Here is a 23,427-nt window from a genome sequence, read left to right on the forward strand (position 1 = left end):
TAACCATCTAAAACTCACCCGAGGCCCTCAGAACCTCAACCAAATACATCAATAAGTCCTAAAACATCATACGATCTTATTTGAAACCTCAAATCACATCAAACAACGTTAAAATCTCAATTCACGCCCCAATTCAAGCTTAATAAAACTTAAGAATTTCCAACTTCTGCATTCGATGTCGAAACCTATCAAATCAAGTCCGATTGGCCTCAAATTTTGCACACAAGTCATAAATGACATAACGGAGCTATGAAAATTTTCGGAACTAGATTCCAATCCCGATATCAGAAAGTCAACTCCCCGGTCAAACTTCCAAACTTAAATTCTTATTTTAGCCATTTCAAGCCTATTTTAACTACGGACTTCCAAATAAAATCCCGAACACGCCTCTAAGTCCAAAATTACCATACGGAGCTATTAGAATCATCAAAATTCTATTCCGGAGTCGTTTGCACATAAGTCAATATCCGATCACTATTTGAACTTAAGCTTTAAAACTTGAAACTAAGTGTTCCAATTTATTCCAAAACCTCACCGGACCCGAACCGACTACCCCGGCAAGTTACATAACAGTTATAAAACACAGAATGAGCAGTAAATAGGGGAATGGGGATACAACTTTTAAAATGACTGGCCGGGTCGTTACATCCTCCCCCTCTTAAAACAATCGTTCGTCCTCGAACGAGCATAGAGACATACCTGAAGTGGTGGAAAGATGAGGATAACGGCTGCGCATATCCTCCTCGGTCTCCCAAGTCGCCTCCTCGACCGGATGACCTCTCCACTGAACCTTCACGGAAGCAATGTCCTTTGACCTCATCTTTCGAACCTGCCTGCCCAAAATAGTCATTAGTTCCTCAACATAAGATAGATCCTTGTCCAACTGAACTTAACTGAAGTCTAACATATGAGACGGATCGCCGTGATACTTCCGGAGCATGGAAACATGGAACACTGGATGAACTGCAAAGAGACTAGGTGGTAGGGAAAGTCTGTAAGCCACCTTCCCAACTTTCTCAAGAATCTCAAAAGGCCCAATATACCTAGGGCTCAACTTTTCCTTCTTCCCGAACCTCATAACACCCTTCATAGGCGAAATCCGGAGCAAGACACGCTCACCAACCATGAATGCAACATCACAAATCTTCCGGTCCGCATAACTCTTCTGTCTGGACTGGGCTGTGCGAAGTCTATCCTGAATCACCTTAACCTTCTCCAAGGCATCCTGAACCAAGTCTGTACCCAATAATTTAGCCTCTCTCGGCTCAAACCATCCCACCGGAGATCTACATCGCCTCCCATATAAAGCCTCAGATGGAGCCATTTGAATGCTAGACTGATAACTATTGTTGTAAGAAAACTCCACGAGCGGAAGAAACCGGTCCCATGAATCCCCAAAATCAATGACACAAGCACGTAGCATGTCCTTCTTTCAAAATAGTACATATGCATCATCATTTAGTTTATAAGCATATACAAGTATTTTTCATAATTTGTAAAGGCTTTAAATCGATTTATTTCCGTATTTTTATACCCAGTAATTATCCTTCAAATTATTTTTGTGATGATTTAATCATCTAAACTTATCATTTACACCAACATAATGTTTTAAATATTTTCAGTGCATTTATTTAATTACATTTGCATTTCTAGGGCTAATTGTACATTTTTGCAATAATAGCCCATATTCATGTATAATTACATTATTTATGCGAAAATGACACTTTATATTTTTATAATGTTAAGTAATTATTTTTAATCATTTCAGTGCACAAATAATATTTTATTATTTATTAATTACTTTTATAAATTATTTGTTGAGTATTTAAAAAACTAGCCTAAAATCCTACCTATTTTCGGACCAATTATTGGCCCAAAACCTAATACACTAGCACAAATAACCCCCAACCCAAATCAATTAACCCAATCCTACAACCCGGTCGCGACCCGTCCAAACCTAACTCGACCCAACCCCTTTCTAATCGTGGTCGTTGATCTCTGAGATCAACGGCCCACATCAACTTCCCCCTTTTTTTATTACCCCAAACCCCCTAACCCTAACCTCATTCTCATCGTCCGCCGCCCTCATATCCTCACCTCCCTTCTCCCTCCTAAGAACCCTAGCCGCCGCCCCCCTAAAATCTCTCATAATCCCATAAAAAATGGGATTCTATGTCTATTCTTTGCCTTATACGGCCTCTCCCTGGTACTGGTTACTCTTCTATACTGTTTGCCTAAACATGGCAAGCAGATCTCATCATGATCGAACGAAAATCGATTTAAATCCTTGACCTTTCTGCTATTTCGTCTATATTCATTCTTTGTTCTATTATGGGTACGAATCTCTGTGTATTTTCTGTCGATTCTTACTTACCCTAAAACTAGGGTTTTCAGATTTCTTCAAATCGGACCAAAATTGGTTCGATTCTCCGACTTTTAGTACTATTTGTGTCTATATTCATCCTATGTTGCCGTTTTTGTGTATATTCCGTTGATATTTATTTTTCCTAAAAACTAGGGTTTGATTGACTTCTCCTAAATTGATTCTGAATCAGTTCTGCATGCTATTCTTTCCTTTTTCTTTAAGATTGATTGATTGTTTTTCATTGTATGTGCGTTTAATTTTACTACTATAAAAACCTATCCCCCTTCCCCTTTCTGGACAGGACTGGAATCACTATTCTCTCACTAAAAACTGAAGTTTTCTACTCTATACTTGTTCACTATTCGATTCTGTTTGGTTATTGGCCGGCTGAAAGCCAAGGCCACCGGACTTCTACTTTTTCTGACCTCTATTAGGTGTGAGCACTGCCTGTGTTCTTGAAACCCTTGGAACTTGTCACATTCAAGACTCTGGGTCCTTACAACAATCTTTTTCTTGTTTATCGAACAGTCACTGGTTAGTTTCTAACTTTCGCAATATTTATTATGTACTAATTAGCATGTTCTCTGAACTGCATGATCTAATGTATTTCTTTGACTCTTTTCTGCCTAATTCTGCTTGTGATTGCTAGCTTAATAATGCTTTGCACCTAGCCTAATTAATTTAGACAAAATGAAGCATGCTTAGTTTAGTTTGTGATAACCTGAAAAATCTATTTTGACTATATGGTTCAATCTATGTTCTCTGCCTAATTCTGAACTTTTAATGACCAATTTGATGTTATTAGTATGCCCTAACTTGTTTAAGACCTTTACTCTGAATGTTATATACTCTTATGACTATGGTTATCACCCTATGTATTCTTGCCATATCCAATTTGTACCTCTCACAACTTGTGATCCTTTAAAACCAGTCTGCCTTAACTGACACTCTCTATGTTACCTGATCCTTTTTGTATTATAATGCTTAACTCTTGTGTTTGGTATAATATGATCCCTTAAGTCCTAAATTAATTGCATTACTTGGTTTTAATAGTCTAATACCATTGCATGTTAACTTGCAATCCCAGCCTCCTTGTTCCTTATCATGTGTCACCCTGCCTAGTATGTTAATTTGCTTTTGGAATTCATTATATGATTATCTTACAAGTTTGTAAATATTTTCCAAACTTATTACCCTACTACTATTTTCGCTGGTTGTTTCTTGTTTAATTCTGGGGCAGGCTGAAAGCCAAAGCCCCCCCCCCCTAAGTCTCCTCTATCAACCTCCCTAGTGTGAGTACTGCCCTGGGTTCTTGAAGCCCTTGGGAACTCTGACACACTAGGGTCCAAGTTTCTTTGCCACATTTTTCCTAATTGCTCAACTTTTCCCTCTCTTCTTACCTATTGGATAAACCAGTTGGTTTGTGTAAATGGTTGTTGATCAGCTCTGGCTACTGGATTTTGGACATTTTGTGTAAATGAAGATTATTTTTTTTAGGTTTGATTGGCTATGACTTCTGGGCTGTGGTGAAGCCGGTTGGATATGTAATTGAAGGCCTGGCTGGGCTAGGTATACATTGGGCCTTCCTTAGACCCACTATAGCTATTCTGTAATTCAGATATTATTTCACTCATTGGGCCTGTAATAATGTTATAATAACAATTGGGGTGTTAGTAAAATTGGAAAAAGGAGTTTATTTTAATATTTGCATGAAATAGGTAGAAATCTTGCCTATAGGTGTTTACTTTGCTCGAACATGTTCTGCTATTGTGTGTGTTAGATAACCTACCTATAGGTATTTAATTTGTTTAACATATTCTGTTTCTACATGCTAGATGTCATGCCTATAGAAAATAAAATAACTAATGTCTCAATGTACATTACAATATATTCATTAGGTGCTACGACCATAGGGTTCTGTTAATTTATATTCTACCAAATCTGCATTTTAGAAATCATGCCTATAAGGTTTAATTAGTTAATGTGTTATTGTTATAATTGCTCATTTAGGAAACATGCCTATAGGAGCTAAAATCAGTTTCAATCGCTAATCGTAGAAATCTTGCTTTAAGTGCTAAAATTAAACTTTCAACACTGTTTCATTGCTTAACTCTGCCGCTATTAGAAAGCATGCCTATAGGATCAAACTGGGTAATTCTGAGTATTTTTAATAGTTATCACTGCCAACTACTATGCAAATCACCTAGAAATCATGTCTATAGGTTTAACCACTTGTTATCTATAATTTCAACAATCAGCTCGCAATACCAGATTCCCTAAAATGTATAGTTGTTCAGAAATCACGTCTATAAAGGTAGCATCTTGCATCTGAAACTGCCTGTACGTTTGAATCCCAAGGTCACATAAAAACCATGTCTATAGGGCCTAATGGCTTTAATTTGCCTCAATCCTGAAATTGTCTAATGTTTAATGTGAAAATTTATTCGCGTGCATCTGTTGTCAGTGTGGAGGCTAACTTGAGCCCTTAATTGCTTTTACATGAAGTCCAACTTGTTTTGTATGTCGCCTAGTTTTATCATTTCTGAGCAACCTAAGCTAAGTCCAGAAACCATCCAAAATAGAGGTCCAAACGCCTCCTAGGCCATAGGCATGGGACGGGTAGTGCACGCATAGGGCATGATTTAGAATCAACTAGTGCGCTTTAGGTAAAAACTTAAAGATAGTAATCGGGTAGCAGGAGATGATAGTCTGTGCCCGCTGAATAATACGACTAACACCCCACCTTGAGGGAGTTACAAAGTATTATTTATGTTGCACGGGGTGGTCCTTTAGGCTAAAAAACTTAGGACCCCCCCCCCCCCCCAATCTTGTCTTTAAACCAATTATCTGTGTTTACTCAAGGACTTTCTAATAACGTGTTTTTTTCAAACTTCTTATTTTTTCTCTCTGACTATTTGACTAATTCATATAATTCAAGTTCGGCCGGGACCCACAGTTGTGGACCTCGAAGAGTGCCTAACACCTTCTCTTCGAGGTAATTTGAGCCCTTACCCGATCTTTGGTGATGCAAACTGGTTAAACCAGAGTTATTTGCAAATAGGTGCCCTAACGCACCTCAAACCCGTTAGGTGGTGACTCTTTCTTTTAATAGCTTCCTTAAAAGAGTTGTCACGTGTCGAAACCCGATTTCGTGAGAAAAAGGGGCGCGACAGTATGACGACTCTGCTGGGGATATTTTTAGGCTCTTACCATAGCGAACTTGGTCTATATGAATTAGTCTTCTTTGATGAATGTGTTTCCTTGTTCTTTATCGTTACATGAATACCCCGCTTCCATTTTCCCTTTTTATGGCTACATGCACACCCTTTCCCCTATTTTCCTCTATTTTGAATTTGTATTAATATGCAAATCTTTGCTTAACTTGGTTACAATGTACGTTTTTCTTTATTTTCTAGTCATGTTCACTTGCTTCAAATCATTTTTTAATTTGCTATATCATGTCTCTCCCTACCCCTACCCCTTGCTTGCTTTATTGCAATTCTTTCACATTGCGCGAACTAACTTCTTCCTTGTTTTCCTTCCTTTTTATGTCTTTAAGCTCCATTTAATACTGCGTTTATTGTCTTTATCATGCAAAATACTTGACAACGTGTTGTTTTATCTTTACATAAGCATGCTCCATATCATATTCCACTCGTGCATAATTAATACCATAGCGGCGCTTGATGAGTGTCCGCGCTCTTCCTAAATCACCCTTTTAAATTTGGAAAGGCTTATTTGCGGTAAAACTAGTCGATCAGCGGTGCAATCGATGGTTCCGTGCCTTCCCCTCTCAAGTTGTCCACTTGAGGGTACCAGTCTAGACTCTTCTAGAAACCCCCACTCTAATATTAACTGTGCATGCATCATGTCTAAACCTAGTATGGGTTAGAACGATATCCGCGTAATAACTCTCTAAGGCAAGCCTGGTCCAAAGCTCGCCGAGATTTCCTTAAATCACAATGGGTACAATCATGACATGTGCATTATTTGGAGAAAACATGCCGATATGCTAATCATTAATATGTAAATAGTCATGTCCGGAGGGGAAAAGGGCTAACTTTATTTGTTTTGCAGAAATGAGGCACGAAGTCCCCAGGTCGGCATGGTCCAAAATATCCCGCCTTTGCTGTTGGATTGGTGGGAAAACCTCTCATCAAGTGACAAAAATCATGTGAAAAGAGTCCTCGGGAATTTATCTTCTTTGTTAGATATTCAGCCAAACAATATGTTAATTGAGGCTGCCACCATATTCTGGGATGAGAAGAGAGCCGTCTTCCGTTTTGGTGACATATAAATGACTCCCTTTCTAGAGGAAATAGGAGGCTTCGCTGGACTCCCATGGGATAGCCATGGTTTGTTGGTATCGGAAAACTGCACTTCCCGAGGTTTCCTAAAAATGATGGGTTTCAGGAAAAATGATGAGTTAGTCTGTCTGAAGAAATCTTACATACCATTCGCTTTCCTTTACGAGCGTTATGGTCACAGTATGTCATATCGCCTTTATCATGATGAGTTTGCCATCACTTCTTTGGGTTGGACTCACCGCCGAGTTTTCGTATTCATTGTCTGCTTTCTAGGGATGCTGGTATTCCCAATACAAGGAGAAAGGATCCACACTCACCTAGCTATGGTCACTAAGACTCTAATGGAAGGAATTGAGGGGCAAACTTACACTATTGTCCCAATGATCGTGACTGAGATGTACCGAGCCTCAGACCGTTGCAAAAAGGGAAATAGGCATTTCGAGGGTTGCAATGTGTTGCTGCAAATATGGTTGTTGGAATAACTTCAGAGAGGACAATACCGTCAAGAATTTCTGCGACGACCATGGAATGACCACATAGCTTATCACCATCCGAAGAGAATGACTTTTATCTCGGACAGGTTTGCACAACCAGGAAACGTTGTAGGCTGGGTGCATTTCCTTAGCAATTTGACTGATGACAAGATACATTGAATGCTCGAGTGGTTCCCTAGCAGCGAATTCATCATCAGGTCGAGAGATGTTCCTCATCTAGTGCTAATTGGATTGAGGGGAATATATCCTTATGCTCCTATCAGAGTCATGAGAGAAGCTGGGAGAAAACAAGTTATACCACGAGTTTCCAAAATGGTTCATTACAAAGCAGACTTCCAAGGGAATGCCATTCCATTCAAGTTTGAGGCACAGCACATGTGGCATCAAAAGATTATTGTGGAGAAAGATACCATCGAGCCAGATCGGTATCATACCGGCCATGTGTACTTTTACCCATCATGGTTGGTCGATGACATAGCGGGAGAGGTCAAGCCAGGGGTTGATTTGAGAAATAGGGTCATAGACAACGCTGCTGAAGCACAAGTCAAATACAGGAGGTTGCGCAAAAGGGTTTTTGAATCTGAGGCCAGATATTTGGAACAACATAAAGTGGAGATGGAAGCAATCAACGAATGGAGGGGAATCGCTACTAAGTCAACAGAGAGGTTGGAGTACTTGGAGCAGGGTTTGATGGAACTTGAGGGAAAGATGAGGAAAAGAATCTCGGATTGTCAAAACGCAGAGGGCAACGAAGGAGGACACCTAGCAAGGGCGTATCTGCTATTGGACATGCGCGACCTGGGGAGTCTGATTAATGGGGCAAAGAAGGCCAAGCTTGGAGAAGGCCCCTCTGGGACCAAGTAGATTAGGAATGATGTTTTACTTATTCTCTAGATTCGTTTTAGATTTCGATTGTAATAAGGCAAATGCCACAAGTGACTCTTTATAATTATTGTCGTTTTAGTAGAGATTTGGTCTATTTACCATATTAATGAAATGACGCAGTTATCAGCATGATTTTTCTCCAAATCTATATGTCGCTAGGCCTACCTCAGGCACAATGAGATCCCGAAATTAGGACTCGAATTTATAATTCCGCAATACGTGTTTAAATACCGCAAATATCCTTTTAATACTCCTTACTGACTTATTTACCTTTTGTTTTTCTTCTTTTCTTTGTTTATTCCCATCTCCTAAGGTTGGTTCGTGCATACTGGCACCATCAGCATATCATACCAGATCTAGAGGTCCTCTACCTCCTCCTCCAATTAAATTTCTCAAGTAAATTCATGCTTGAGAAAATGCGCAAACGATAGGCAAATCGGTAATCCAAGAAGAAGGCCTACCATGAGTGCGAGCCTCCCACTGGCCCTTTGACAAATCACGCCACGCGCGCTCGGTGTATGTTGACGTCGAAACCAGGCTCCTCACCCAGTTCTCGAGGTGGGGAACCGCACCCGGCATCCAAGCAACGGTTGCATCGAGAAAAACGCTGATGAGAAAGGATGAAGAAGTAAAAATAGCGACCGGAAATTAAAAACGGGATCATACTTACGTTTCATATTTCATTTCTCAGGAAATGGCTGCTCTCGGCCGGGATTAGGTCCGAGGTCTTCACCCAAACGAATCGGCCCATCCAGCCCTGATCTTTGTCTTTATCTATACTCGAGATGAACGCCTTGGTGGCCCGACGTTGAAGTTTTATCAACCCACCTCGATAGATTTGAGGGATGTATAATCTTACGAGGTGGTCGAGGGTGAAAGGGAGCCCATCGATTTTACTCACGAAGAAACGGAGCAATATCACGATCCTCTAGAAAGAAGGGTGAATTTGACTGAGGATCACCTGGTATTTCTTGCAGAAATTGACGATGATCGGATCGAGGGGACTCAGTGTGAAAGGATAAGTGTAAACACTCAGATACCCTTCCACGTGGGTAGTGATCGCTTCCTTCGGTGCCGGTATCACAACCTCTTTGTTTTCCCAATTGCAATCTTTCTTCACCAGATCAAGAAGACTTTTGGGTATCGAGCATATATATCTCGATACCGGCTCGCATGGACCAGCAACCGATGAGGATTTCTCGACCTTAAAATCGGAATCAATAACACACACCCCGGGAATAAGTTCCTCAAGGCGTGGCTCCACCACTGGTTTCTCGCCGACCGGCCGATATGAGGAAGCAGTCTCTTTCTGCGAAACGATTTTAGATGCTTTTGCCATTTAGTTTTTGTGAACGAAGAAGAATGGAGATTGAAGTATTTGGTGTTTTAAGAACAAGCAACAAAAATTGAAAAATATGGAAATAGGGAGCTTTGGAGAAGGCGAAAAACTATGAAGATAGGAATGGAAAAGTTTCGAAAATAAAAGTTTGGAGCGATGAAGAAAGGAGCTATTTATTGGTTTCACAATGACGGTTCAAAACTGGTAATGGCCGACCATCAACTGACGCGCATTTAATGCCTTGATAACCAGACCGACGAGACGTTTATCGCATACATCACAATCGGGTTCGTCGCTGACATCATCATCCACCAAGTCGAAGTTCGGAAATTCATATCGTTTCACATCATCTTCTTTCCGAGAAACGAGGGGACTATCTGTATACGATCAAGACCGAGTTTTGCCCTTCGTATGATTAATCGAGATTGGAACATGATAGTTCAAGGTTCATCATTGTAATATCGAGCCATGGTACGAAGAATATGTTGTCGAGCTCAAGAGGGATGATCACATAGTCCACAACCATTCTTAGCAAAATTCAGAGATGTGCTTGCGTGTGCAGGTATATGAGAGAGAGAAAGAGAGAGATTTCATCAAGTGGAACTTGCATTATGACCATCCGATGAAAATGTGAGTCATTGAAAATATGTTTCATCTTTCCTTCATTTTGATACATTGCAGCAAATGAGGGAAAGCAACCAAAATTGGATAGAGCTATTTCACAAGCTATCACTAAACACCTAAAAGAATCAACACACATCATGTACAAACTGCATGCATCCCCTTCCATCAAACAAGACAGAAAACCCTAATGTTACATAACATTTGTAAGACTACGTACGCAGTTGGGTTAAAATAGAAATACAGAGCTCAGTGAAATGGAAGCAAATGCGGACCACCTTGAGATATACCTCCTTTTTCATCACTGGAGCAGCCAAATTGGAGCAATTGCAGAACTTGTGCAGGTTAAGTTGCCACAGAAATATCACACAATTCAAGATGAAATTGGCTCGTATGGATACGATAACCACGGATGCTTTAAAGCCTCTGAGGCAGATGGGCGCTTCTTTGGGTTTACTTCAAGAAGATGAGCCACGAAGTCAATGAATCCCTGATCCCCCATTGGTAACCGATGCCTCAAGGATGTCTTTTTCGGTATCAAGTATTCCAATCTGTTTGTTTCCTGAAAAAGAAAACGAATTCAATAGATAATCAAGAATGAATATTAGCAAGCAGCAGACAGACAGAGCAACATTAACATTCAGAGCGACACAACAACGGAGAACACACAACAACGGAGCCCTCTTATAATGGGAGAATCTTTTGTATGTCCAATTCACCATTCACCGACTCATACAGAGAATAAAGAATTTGAAGACTCTGGAAGAGTAATATATGCTGTCCCAGACTTGTCCATCTAATCATCAAGTCAATTTGTAGCAAGACACACTTTGCCTTTAATAAAACAAAAGGTTTTGATCTTCAGAAGGGGATTAGTCAGAGGATTTATGACATAGTAAATCGCGGAGTTTGTCTATCACTCTTCAACAAAGGAGAGGAAATTTACCTGATTTCGTTCATACAGCATGTGATTTTTGGTGAAATACTTATAAGTATCTCGTCCTTTGACAAGCATATCTTGGTCAATGGGGCTTATAATACCAATCACCCTAGCGAGTAAAGTGGCAGGAGAGTCATTTTGAAAAAGTACCTGCACACATGAAAAGTAACTCTAAACGCCCCATTTGAAGTCCCATTTGAAGCAATATCGCAATCAGAAGAATACACTAAAGTAACTAGTATGCATTGTATGAGCATCAAATAAAACAAGTATTCATGACAAGCACACTTGAAAACTGCAAGCTTCATTTCTAATCACTTATTAGCGAAGGATGTATGAGCAGTAAGTTGACTATTGGTCATTAGCTCTTTGTTTAACTTTTGTTCTGTCCATTGGATAGTTGCATATTAGTAACTCAAGATGGATTTGGCTCTCAGCAAACTACCACGTGTCTAACTAGTATCACATACTAAAGTCGATTGACTACTCCTGCCTGTCAAACAATATGCAAATGTTATAATTGTCACCAATATTCCACGTCTACCGGAGAGAATATATACTTGAATGAAATATTAATTCGTAACAGATGAGTTGTCTCCATCTAATTGCGCTACATATGCAACTTTAATAGGTTTGCTTCATCCTTACACTTAAAAAGAATGTCACCCAGCACAACCAATGTCACATTTAAAAACCATAGTACATGCATTGTAGTACAACTGGTATAGTAAAACATGGGGACGAATACTGATCTTTTTAAAAAACAATGGGACTTTGACATAATACATTAGAGAAGATGGGTGGCTTAACGCCACCAGAAACGTTCTTAGATATTAGGGTGAACACGACAGAGATCATTAAGGTTTCCAACAGTTTTGGTGCCAAATCTAACTCCAAAACATCGTGTAATCTGTCGCATTTCTCGGATATCAACTCTTGTAACTCTTAAAAATGCGAGGACAGAGGGCAAGGGATTGAAATAAAAAGGGAACACATGCTTACGAACACTTGTAATGCCTTGTATGACGGGTAAAAGATCCCTAATCAGAATCATAATTTCATTACTTATAAAGAGCTAATAATCAGAAAATGCTTAAAGAAGGAACCTACATTGCCGGTGCAAAGTTCCGCTAGGATGCAGCCAAGTGACCAAATATCGATCTTTTTATCATATGGAAGTCCCAAAATAACTTCAGGTGCACGGTAGGATCTGGATTGGACATAGGAACAAAGATGATCTGTTTCAAAACAACTGCTTCCCAGATCAATCACCTTCACTTCACATCTACTGTAGCTTTTCACCAATATGTTCTCGGGTTTCAAATCACAGTGTATAAGCCCAAGGCCATGCAAAAACTGAAGAGCCTCCAAACATTGAATGGTGATTGACTGCACAAGAGATCAGTATTAAAGACAGAAGAGAAGCATCATCGATGATATAAAATCTTTATGGATATAGCCATGCAACAAACCTGCAGTCTTGGCATCGTAAAATAGACTTCTCCTCCAGATTCTCTATTAAATTTATGGAATTCATAAAGATTTGCCTTCAGGAGTTCACATACAATTAACAAATGCTCCTGATAACAAATATAAGGATCAGTGCCGAATAACATGTCACAGTACAAAAGTTTCTTCAGCTTATCATTCAAAATTATACATAAAGGAGTTCCCTTACTTATATGATTTTGCTTTCGAAACAGATAAGACAGTGGCCCAGCATAGATCACAGACACAATGGAACTTAGCATTTAGAAGGACTTCTGAAGGTTGGGAAGTAACAAGGATGGTTCAGTTTTAGGGAATTTGGACGGGGCCGTTAATTTTCAAGAAATTCCAGATAAACTGAAGCGGCGACACCAGAAGGACAGTACGAATTATGTAAAATCTGGCCACAAACTACTTTCATCTGTTAAGCACAGTTGTAAGTGGCCTTGGAGGTTCATTAGGGAAAAAGTCAAGCTCCTCCTAAGGCTGTTGGATTTTGTTGCATTGCAGACCATGAGCTTGGCTGACTCATTCTGATCTGCAGTGAAGGGGATTCACTATACGAAATAGATGCTTTATATGTGAGTCAGAAGCCAAAGATGTTAATCATCTTTAGCTACACTGTAAAGTGGCCAAACAACTTTAAGACATGTTTTTCAATTTATATGGTCTTGGTTGGGTAGTTCTTAGAACAGTGAGTGACATGCTAGCAGGCTGGTCGGATAGAAATTTAATCAAAGAACAATTCACCTTTCCAGCCCGCATCTTTTGGATGGTATAGTAGAAAAGAAAACAGAGGTGCTTCAAGGACTAGCCTGAATCTATGCAAATGTTCATTTACATGGGTTGGTACTTTTCGGTATTTGTATAACATGTTGATTGTATATGACTTAGAACTTTGTTAGATTTCCTTTGACTTCCTAAAACAAAAGGGAGATTGAGATTTTGAATTGTACATATCCAAGCCCCATCTTTGAGATGATTTTTTTTTCCAGCGTATTTGTACTGATTTAAATGAAATGAATAGAATCTTATCTTTGGTTGTTTATATAATCGGAAAATCTCCAGCTTTTTATGAAGAATCAGAAGATCTGCACTTAAAAATAAAAACATTATTCAGAAAACCAAGGTAGGAAAAGCTAAGGTGGGTGATGCCAGCATCGGTCAAAGATGTTACGTTCAGCTGGGCATTCAGACATCGGAAAGAAGATGCTGAACCCAGGGTGTGGTTCCTCTAGCACTAATGTGGGTTCTAAGAGAAAAAAATAGGGGAGCTTTTGAAGATATGGGAAAAATTTTGTCCAAATTAGGGAATTTTTTTTTGTTTTTATATAAATAATTTTATCTGAGTTATATGATTCAGAGATTTTGTAGAGAATCATGTTTTGTGTCGGTTTTTACTCACTGTAAACAGCTTGTATACCAGGGCAGTCACAACACATGAATGAAGTATTAGTTTATCAAAAAAAAAAGTTTTTACTTACTCGATAATAAAAGTAATCATACAACCGAAGTAGATGGTACTTGTCAGCAGGATCATGCTTGTTGACATACTTGAGAAGCTTTATTTCATCAAGGCTCTGGTCAAAGAAATCTTTGTTGTTCTTTATGATCTTTACACAAACATCCATGCCAGTGTGAAGATCGTGTGCTTGGATAGCTTTGCTAAATGCAGCAGATCCAAGATACTCAGTAACTTGATATCGCCCCGCTAAAACTGAATTTAAAACGACATGGAAATTCTTGTCCTCCTCAAAGCCAGTTCTGATCCAAAAGATAAATCCAATTAACAAAAGACGCCAATTCTAAACATAAAACTAGACCAGATGAGGAAAATTCATGACAGAAATTCTTGAATGGCAAGCATATTAATCATATTAAAATTTTGTTATGGGTCTTAATCATTCAAATCTATTCAAACCCATTGAGTTGTTGTGAAAAAATAAATGGTTGAGATCTGAATGATTAAGACTTCAATCTAAAAAACAAATTCACTTAATGAATGAGATCTGGATGATTCAGATTTAGACCTTCCTCAAGTGCATCCAAATGAGTCCTAAAACTGATTCAGCATCATTTATATCTTCCAATATACACCATGAGCAAAATTAAAGTATACATTTAGACTTTATCTTAATATAGAATCAGCTGAGTCATTCAGTCCAAATAGTCCACCAAATGCCTGCAGGTACCAAATTCCACCACATATTCTTCTTCTTTCTTTGATAAATTCTGTTCCAGAATCTCAGCAACTCAGTTGTTGAACTAGCCATGACAAAGGGGGGTTTTCCTTTTTTCAATAAGTACATCTTCAATTATTAAGCAAGCTTGATCACTGTCAAGCATGAAATATAAGTTCAGTAGGCACTAATGCCTAGCATCCTTACAGCAAGAAATCTTAGCAAGGATTGTGGACTACTACACTTAGTTTAAGGACATGTATATTTGAGCTCCCTCTTAGCTCTAAAATAAACTGATTTTCCTTAAAAGAAGAATATAAAGATATATATATATAATATGAGTATGTGTGCATATAAGCTACATCTTCAGAGCAACATATGATGTTCTTTTTTGTTCCTTGTCAAAATGATGTTCTTTTTTGTTCTTCTGTTATAAAAATGTTTGATTCATCTAAATAAGGATATATAAAATCCACATGCATAAACAAGATCCAAGCAGAATTTAGACTATTAAAAGGGAAAACGTCGTCACAGGTACACCTTCGCCAGAATGACCAGCTGCCACTTTCCAAAGAAAGAGTACCAACTACTGACCTTAGATAGAGCTGTGGACAAGTTCCCAATTTACTTGGCAGAACTTCAATTTTGCGACACAGTGCTTTTTTTCAAATGCATCACAATTAACAGTCTCGGCCTTATTATAGCTTAAGTTTATAGATACAAAACCAGCATATTTGTTTTTATGAGTTAAAAAACCAGCTAAGTGCATCGAAATATGAAGATTCTCATTGCAAGTAACTAGCTATTTCCTCTGACTAGAACAATTGCAAAGGAAAAGTATTAAAATCAGCTAAAGCGGATTATGTCCTACTCTGAATCATAATAGCCAATAGGAGATTGAACATGCCTGTTTTTTCTATGCACAATCTTAAGATCAAAGGTTTCAAATTCCTCCTCCTGTGCCTTGATCTGCCTCACTTGCTCCTGCACTGCAGTAGCTTCCTCATCCTCCAGTGACGCCCCTACATCTTCTTCTCTTGCACTGGCTATTTTTGTCTCCTCTTCTTTCTTCACATCCTCTCGGTCAGCATAGCCATAATTTGAAAAAGATGAAGGACTAGAATTTTCTGATCCTGCAGCATTTGCATTGCTTTCATCTCTTGAGCTCTTGACAGGTGAAGACTCACTGCTTTTGCGCCTCCATGGAGCAAGCATGTCATCATTTGCCACCAGAGAATCATCAGCTTCATCACTGACAACAGTGTTGCACTTGTTTGACCATAAAGATTTACTCGAGCTTGTTTGAACTAACTGCCCATCTCTAGGAGGGGGAAATGAGAATCCTCCATCTAAGTGATTCATTTTCTGCACCAAACTTCCTTTGTCAACCCCAGTAACAAACTTGTCAGAACTATGTTTAGCTGCTTTCTTTTCTCTCTTTGATCTCTCTGAATAAGGCTTATCTGAAATGGGTGGTAGGTGTCTGGACCCACCAATACTGGAATCATGATCGTGGAAGTAATCAACATCCCCCTCACTACTCCCTCCAACCAAGCTTTCACGCACTTCGCTTCCAATATCAGCAGTATCACTGTTAATCCCCACACCAATAGACCGAACTGAACCATGTTGATCATCGTCCATGCAAATATCATCCGGCCGAGGCCTTCCACACTCATTCAGGACTTTACCATCCCCCAACATGACAAGTTCATTTGTTTGAGTAACAAAGCCCCGCCAAACTGGCTCTGCTCGCATCAAACTTAGTTCTTCTTCATCCATCAACTGTCCATCATATTGGGCAATCAAATCATTCGCATTAGTTCTCCTGTACATTTCAGGTACTGATAGCCCTATGTGATCATCTGCGGGCCTAACTGGATCAACATCTTTTGATTGGAAATATCGCTCACCTGAGAAGCAGGAATCCTCTTCTGCAAAAGATTGTTCATCATCCTCTTCTCGGTTTTGCCCTCTTTGAGGATCTGGAACACTCCCATGCCCTGTTCCCTTCTCATTATCACTGGGGTAATCAATTTCATGCGCTAAAAACCAGGCCTCATCTTCAATAGGTTGTCTTGTGTAGCCAACATCCTCATCGTCATCATACTCATCGGAGTCCCAATATTCATTGGGGTAATCAATAGATTCACTCAGTCCATCACCAATTGTTGCAAAACCAGAAACCAGATCAGAAGTGTCCTCAGCAATGCCTTGACTTACAGACAGCCAACTACCTCCTGCCGGCCTTTTTCCACCTGACATTCAGTAAAGAAATGGTGATTACTGCACAAGCCATGAACAAGAAGATTCTAGAAACTACCTGTAATGGAAACTTAAATATGATAAGAGAGACAATCAATGGTCTAAGAACAGTTCATATCTAGAAGCTCCCGCTGTAATGTCTTTATTTGAGGAGGCAGTAAAAGAACAGGTTTTACATGCTTCACATGAACGCATAACCAGCATAAACATGACTCTGATATCAACTGTATTATTTTAAAGTATGAATTATAAAAACATGCAGAGTTGTACGTTCATAATACAACTTGTTTTCTTGAAGTTTTACCATTTATCCTATGGACTATGAAGTAGCGATTCCCCTTGAAGTATCCCATAACTTGTTTTTGAAGCCTGCTCCCTCACACACCAATCATAGGATTTTATACTAGTTTTTTTTTTGTTATAGGAGAATAAGTAAGCATCCCGAGGACTCAACAATTAAAACTAGTTATTTTTGGTTATAGGAGAATAAGTAAGCATCCCGGGGACTTAACAGTTAATGCCATTTATCTTGTGATACAGTTCTACAATACATTGGTTAGCGACAATGATCAGTTATCAAACATATCCAGATTGATGACTTGTATGCAAAGTTTATACCCTTTAAACTGCATTTTCTTTTTCTTTGATAACCAAAAAACAGTTCTTGGAGCCATATTTTTTATTACTTCACAACATTCTGAGAGTACAAATTTCTGGTCCAAGAAATTCTGGACCATCTGTCATTTCTTCTATGATAAAGATATTGATCTCCATGCACCCAAGGGTGTGGCCTAGTGGTCAATGAAGTGGGTGAGAACCATGAGGTCTCAGGTTCAAATCCCAGCGGAGTCAAATACTAGGTGATTTCTTCCCATCTATCCAAGTCTTGGTGGATAGAGTTACCCGATACTTGTTGTTGGTGGGAGGTGGCAGGTATCCCGTGGAATTAGTCGAGGTGCGCGCAAGCTGGCCCGGACAACACGGTTATAAAAAAAAAAAAAAAGATATTGATCTCCATTTACTCATTTGAAGCAGGAAAAGACCCAGGATTTTATACAAGGGCATTCAAAAATGTTACACATGGGATTTGAACATGTAACCTAAAACAATTTTTGAACCCCCTTTGCCACTTTACAAGAATTTTCCCTCATATATATATATATATATATATAAAGGAAAAAAAAGTAGTTGTTATCCTATTTGCACAATAGGAATTTTCAAGCTAGCTCCACCCCTGGTCCCAAGACTCTGAAAAGCCATGATTTCAGCAAAGCTAATGAGAACCCTATATTGGGGAAATAATGCCAATGGGACTGTACTCAAATCGGTTAGGAAGAACTACATGCTCCAGAACAGTGCACCTGGAGGTTAAAGTGCAAGCTGAACGCCACAGGCTAAATTTATTTTCCTCTAAAAGTACAAGCTAAAGTTGATCATCAAAGAAGCAAACCTGAACCAGTAAGATCTTGTCCAATAGGAACATCAAGAAATGAACCTATGAAATATGTATCATCAGCGTTACTAATCCTTGAGGCAGGTCCACCTCGTTCAAACTTTTCCTCCCAAGGAATACTGAAGGACTTCTCTTCTGATTTCAATCTAACAGGTGGCAACCTAGGGAATCCTTCTTTCTGGCTTTCAGAAACAAATGAAAAGCCTAGGCAGCTGAATTCTTTTGGTTCACTTCCTTGTGTCTTCCCAAGAAACAAAGCTCTTCCCACCTCATCCACTTGTTCTTTTATTGCTGCCCTAACATCACTAACCTCTGTTTTCCGCTTTCCTTCTTTCTTATCAGTACTACTGATGTCATGATCATAACTTGTCGAGACATCTCCTTTTGGAAATGGGAAAACAGTTTTAACTGTGCAGTCTTTCCAAGGCTCAGATGAAGGGTGCATAAATTCATCACTTTTCGACCAAGGGTTATTAATTATTGCATCTTTGGAGCATGCCCCACTTAGCTTAATTTGGTGATCAACCTCCTTGAGCTCAATAGTTCGACTATTGTCATGCTTAGGTTCCACAGTGTCTTTGCTAGTACTTCCAGGCCAAGAAGTTCTCTTTTCACTAAAGCTGACATCCTCCTCATATTTTGCATGAGTCTTACTACTATCAAAGACCTCGGAAGAATTTAACTTTGACTTCCCAGAACGCACCAAACCGGAGAGGTCAATGGTACCAGTAGTTCCACCATCATTCTGATAAGAAGTAACCGGACCGTTAACAGGAGTGTATTTCCACGAATACAAATCGATAGTATCTTCCGAACTGTTGGCAAAACTGAAATTTTTGTCACTTGTCCCAACAGATTCATTAACTTTCTTCTGCTCTTGGACATTTTTCCAGTTGCAGTCCGAGCCATTTCTCCCAGTGCCACACTCTATCTCCTTAACAATAAGCTCCTTGGATATTTCACCGCTGCTCCTAGAACTCGTCTCCTTGTAAACATCTTCACTACTCGGAAAAGTTGTCCCCGGAGTCTCCGTGGTTGCTTTCCCTCTATTTGCTCCTTCTGATGATTGGCTCAACTCTTTGTCCTCAATGGTAAGCTTCTGAAGAACACCATTCAGATCAGGACGATTATTCAGCTCGTTCCGCAAAGCGGCCTCGGCCCTTGTAAATTTGTTTTTCCGTAGAAATTCCAGTATTACATCTACTGAGTTTGAGTCCCCCATTTATATTACGGCGAACTAAGAAATTTCACAACGTTCTACTACTACAATGAAAATTCCGCCAAACCTGAAAAATAAAAGAGAATTAATGAAAAATGCTGTGCCAAAAAGGTAATTTGCTATTTTGCGGATCCCAATAAAAAAATCAAAACGTTAATCAATAAATCATTTCAAAAACGAACTTTATTTCTAGGGATTTCCCACATTCTCTGGGCAATCAAATACCAAAACCCTAGCTAGATTTCGCACCCTCCGATTCAAAGATCTTCACTTTTTTTCAAACCCTAGAAAGCAACAGTTACTAAAAATTGCAATAATAAAATATAAAATAAAAAACAACCACAAGAATAACAGAGACGAATTGAAAAGAGTGAAAATGAGAACTCACAGATCGAAGGTGAACGATACGACCCAATTAATTCCATGGGCAGCATCCACAGAAGGGAAGAAATGACAAAACTCAGAATACTTCGTAATCAAACATCACATTCAACTTCACACCTAGCTGAAATAGTGGTGCTAAGCAAATGACAGCGTTTTGATTTTGAATATTTCTTCCCTTTTTGTTTTGTTGTTTTTTATTTTTTCCCCCTTAGCTCTTGTGATTTGTGATTCTTTCTTTGTTCGCTGTTTGGTGGGGTGGCTCTGAGGGGGAACTGATTTTTTTCGGGTTTGGGTTTGGTTTAATTTCTCTTTCGCTTGGCCTGCAAAAAATTATGGGGTCATATTGGTATGTATCCAATTAAATAATTCTATCAAATCAAAACAAAAAAAAAATAGATATGTACTAATTGAATTTAATATTTAAGGGCATGGCCATATGGGCATGGTAGTTGCATTAACTTTTAGCCGTTGATTCATCATAATTTTCACAGAAAATGATCAACGGCTAAGTGGTTTAATTGCTGCATTTGCAATAATTTAAAAATATTTCTCTATCCGTTCACTTTTAATTGTTCACTTTGAACTTTTCACACCCCTTAACAAACAATAAATGAAATATGTATTTTACAATTTTACCTATAATAATGATAGCATATCCAAAAGTATTGGGAAATAATTTGGGAATGAGTAGTTAATGATAAAGGTAAAAAAAGAAAAAAAAATTGTTTTTCTCTTGATTTAATATAGTGGACAAGTAAAATAAAAATATATGATTAATATGGTGGACAACTAAAAGTAAACGAAAGAAATAAATAGAATTTTATTAGTTTGGTGATTCGTATTCCACAAATATGGGTTCGTGTGGCTGGCTTATATACTTTATTTATGCTGCCGAAACCCCTCTGACTATTGCACCTAAAACTTATGTTCACATAATTTTGTTTCAACAAAATTGTTCCTTTGTTCTACAAGCTAGGTAGCTGCGCTTTTGGAATTTGCTATATAAGGTTGTAACTACGTTAGGCATTAACTATCCTACGAATATTATGATTTTGTACTTGCTGCGTAGTACTCTACGAATTAATACCAGTTCTTTAAGTAAACCACTTTTTGAGTGCTTCATGTCGAATTGGTCCTACGCACTCTTATGTATAGTGTATTAATCATTGCTCGGACTTACTGGCATGGAATGTCATGAAATATGATTGTAGCTCATTAAATTTAAGGTTTCTATTGATACTTGTTGGCTATAACTTTTTTCCTGTATAACTATAAAACGATTCATCTATACTTCTATCATGTGGCCGACTTATTAAAGGGTGTCAACCGACACTCTTTTGTCGGAAAAATTACATTGTGTAGTTAGGTAATTTTTTTATAAAATATGTATATATACTATGTATTGACACTCATTGATTTCTTGATGAGTTTATTTTTTTATATTTTGACCCCCTTGTTAAAAATCATGGCTCTGTCACTGCTTCTATCTGTATTTCATAAAACCAAAGTCATTCATCAATCAGCACCCCTCAATATTATTGTTTTCAAATGTTGACGGATGATTGCGGTGCCTACACCTAAACAATTTGGAAAGTTAATCTCAATGTTTCGAAAGAATATATGAAAGATAGAAGTGCAAGTCAAGTGTCGAAATAAGAAGAAGAAGATAGTTCGGGATATATAGTTTGGTTATGTCACATGTTGGCCCCTAGATGTATTGATCCGTAAAATATGAAACCATGGCGATCAAAAGTTTCTAAAGGGAACGAGATAAATCTAAAATCACATATTAAAAAGTTATCTCGAATGGCCTAAAATCTAATGTGCATAATTAAAAACATTTCCCTTCTAATGGTCGATGGTTAAAAAAAATTCTTTCTAATGGTGTATGATTAGGAGACAACAACAACAACAACCCAGTGAAATTCCACTAGTGGGGTATGGGGAGGGTAGTGTGTACGTAGACTTTACCCTTACCCCGAAGATGCAGAGAGGCTTTATGGTTAGGAGAAAATTCCAATTTATAACGTTTCTCAAACATGATGTTTGGTTAGAAAAAGTTCCGATATTTTCTTTAAATAATTAAAAATATATATTTAAAAGATCACTTGTTTTTTTTTTATACAGCCCACTGGTCCACCAAACAATATAGTGAGCTCTTAACATGATTTGATACGGCACCACTACAAAAACGTATTGTTCACTACTTCATAGTCCGGACTCCAGACGTCGCTAATTGGCTAATTGATGTATCTCAATTTTTAGGTTGCGCTCGTAAATTAGTAGTAAATCGTAAAGTAACTTCTCTCCCAAGGAAAAAAAGTATTTTTGAAGAGAAGTAGAAATAATTTTTGAGAAGAAGAAAAAAGTAATTTTTTTCCGAAAGCACATTTTTGAAAAATATTTTTGAGAAAAATACACTTAGAAACACTTTTTAAAAGTACTTTTCAAATTAAATAGCCAAAAATAAATTGCTTCTCACCAAAAAATGTTTTTTGAGAAAAGCACTTATCAAAATAAGTAGATTTTAGAAGATTGGCAAACAGATTGCCGGTGTAGTTGGGCCCTCGATTTCACATAGCAAGCTGCAGACTGAATGAATTAAGCATTTCTGGATTGGGCTAGGGTGCAACCACACAGAAAATGGGCCCTTCTTTTACTATGTTCCTCGGGTGATTTGCAAGAATGCCCTTGGAAATAGGTGATCTTGACTTTTTAACCACGCTTCCCTCGTGGACAGAACTTCATATTTAACTAGCGTTATCCCGCTTGCCCATGGGTGATCTTGATTTTTGACCTCGTTTGCCTCAAAGGTTTTGCCCATGTAGCAAGCGAAGTTAAAAAATCAAAATCATCAATTTTCAAGATCATTGGATGTAATTTTCCGATGTTCCCCGGAAATATTCTCTCTACTTTCTCAAGTAAAGTATGCATACATACTAATTTGTCCAAACTTCACTTATAAAATTATACTGAATTTCCTTTTTGTTGTTGTTCCCCAACAAACAAAATAAGGGTCGATGCCGGACCGGCTTATATCGATAAATAAATGTAACCGCACGTTGTCAAGTTATTCAATCACGGGCAAGTGCTTTTGTTCATATGACATGGTGAGATCATTCAAAATGTACTCTCTTTCGTTTCCATTCATATGTAATTTTAAGAAGGAAAGAGAAGATTTTTAAAATTTATAATCTTATATCATAACATTTAATTTGTGATTATAAGGCTTTTAAACTTATGACTTAAACTTGTTATTGTTTACCCGTAAAACGATACAGTTGAATTTATACGTGGTTTCTAGATAAGTGAACTAATTTGATCCTGAAATAATACAATAATTGAAGAAATGTACAATACTTAGCCTTAAAATGTAGATGAAACAGCAGAGATGACAGTTCCGGGAACAAGGTTTCCGGGCATAGTACTGATGAGATCAAAAAGCGGAAAAGTAAGATTATATAATATAGTATAAGTTTAGTCAGAA

At 38.3% G+C, this 23,427-nt stretch overlaps 1 protein-coding gene across 2 annotated transcripts; it reads right to left on the reverse strand.

Annotated features, from left to right (window-relative positions):
- Window positions 1–9,978: 9,978 nt before the first annotated feature.
- LOC107799464 (uncharacterized) lies at window positions 9,979–20,262 on the reverse strand. Of its 2 annotated transcripts, XM_016622587.2 has the most exons (8): window positions 19,945–20,262; window positions 18,335–19,623; window positions 15,527–16,877; window positions 13,924–14,203; window positions 12,424–12,531; window positions 12,062–12,340; window positions 10,958–11,101; window positions 9,979–10,573 (listed from the first exon to the last, which is right to left on the reverse strand). In XM_016622587.2, exons 2-8 carry the CDS (start codon window positions 19,557–19,559, stop codon window positions 10,385–10,387), a joined length of 3,576 nt encoding a protein of 1,191 aa, XP_016478073.2. In that variant the 5' UTR covers window positions 19,560–19,623; window positions 19,945–20,262; the 3' UTR covers window positions 9,979–10,384. The 2 variants fall into 2 exon arrangements, with proteins under 2 accessions (XP_016478073.2, XP_075107933.1); XM_075251832.1 differs by lacking the exons at window positions 9,979–10,573; window positions 10,958–11,101; window positions 12,062–12,340; window positions 12,424–12,531 and adding an exon at window positions 13,404–13,530.
- Window positions 20,263–23,427: the final 3,165 nt, after the last annotated feature.

This window comes from Nicotiana tabacum, chromosome 4, assembly GCF_000715075.1.
Source record: "Nicotiana tabacum cultivar K326 chromosome 4, ASM71507v2, whole genome shotgun sequence".
Classification (NCBI taxonomy): Eukaryota; Viridiplantae; Streptophyta; class Magnoliopsida; order Solanales; family Solanaceae; genus Nicotiana; species Nicotiana tabacum.

Coding starts and splice junctions, on each gene's coding strand:
- LOC107799464 (XM_016622587.2), bottom strand. CDS start 19,559: ATGGGGGACTCAAACTCAGTAGATGTAATACTGGAATTTCTACGGAAA. Junction 12,532..13,923: donor ATGATTACTTTTATTATCGA/GTAAGTAAAAAC, acceptor ATTTGTTATCAG/GAGCATTTGTTAATTGTATG. Junction 11,102..12,061: donor CGGAACTTTGCACCGGCAAT/GTAGGTTCCTTC, acceptor TCATGTGTGCAG/GTACTTTTTCAAAATGACTC.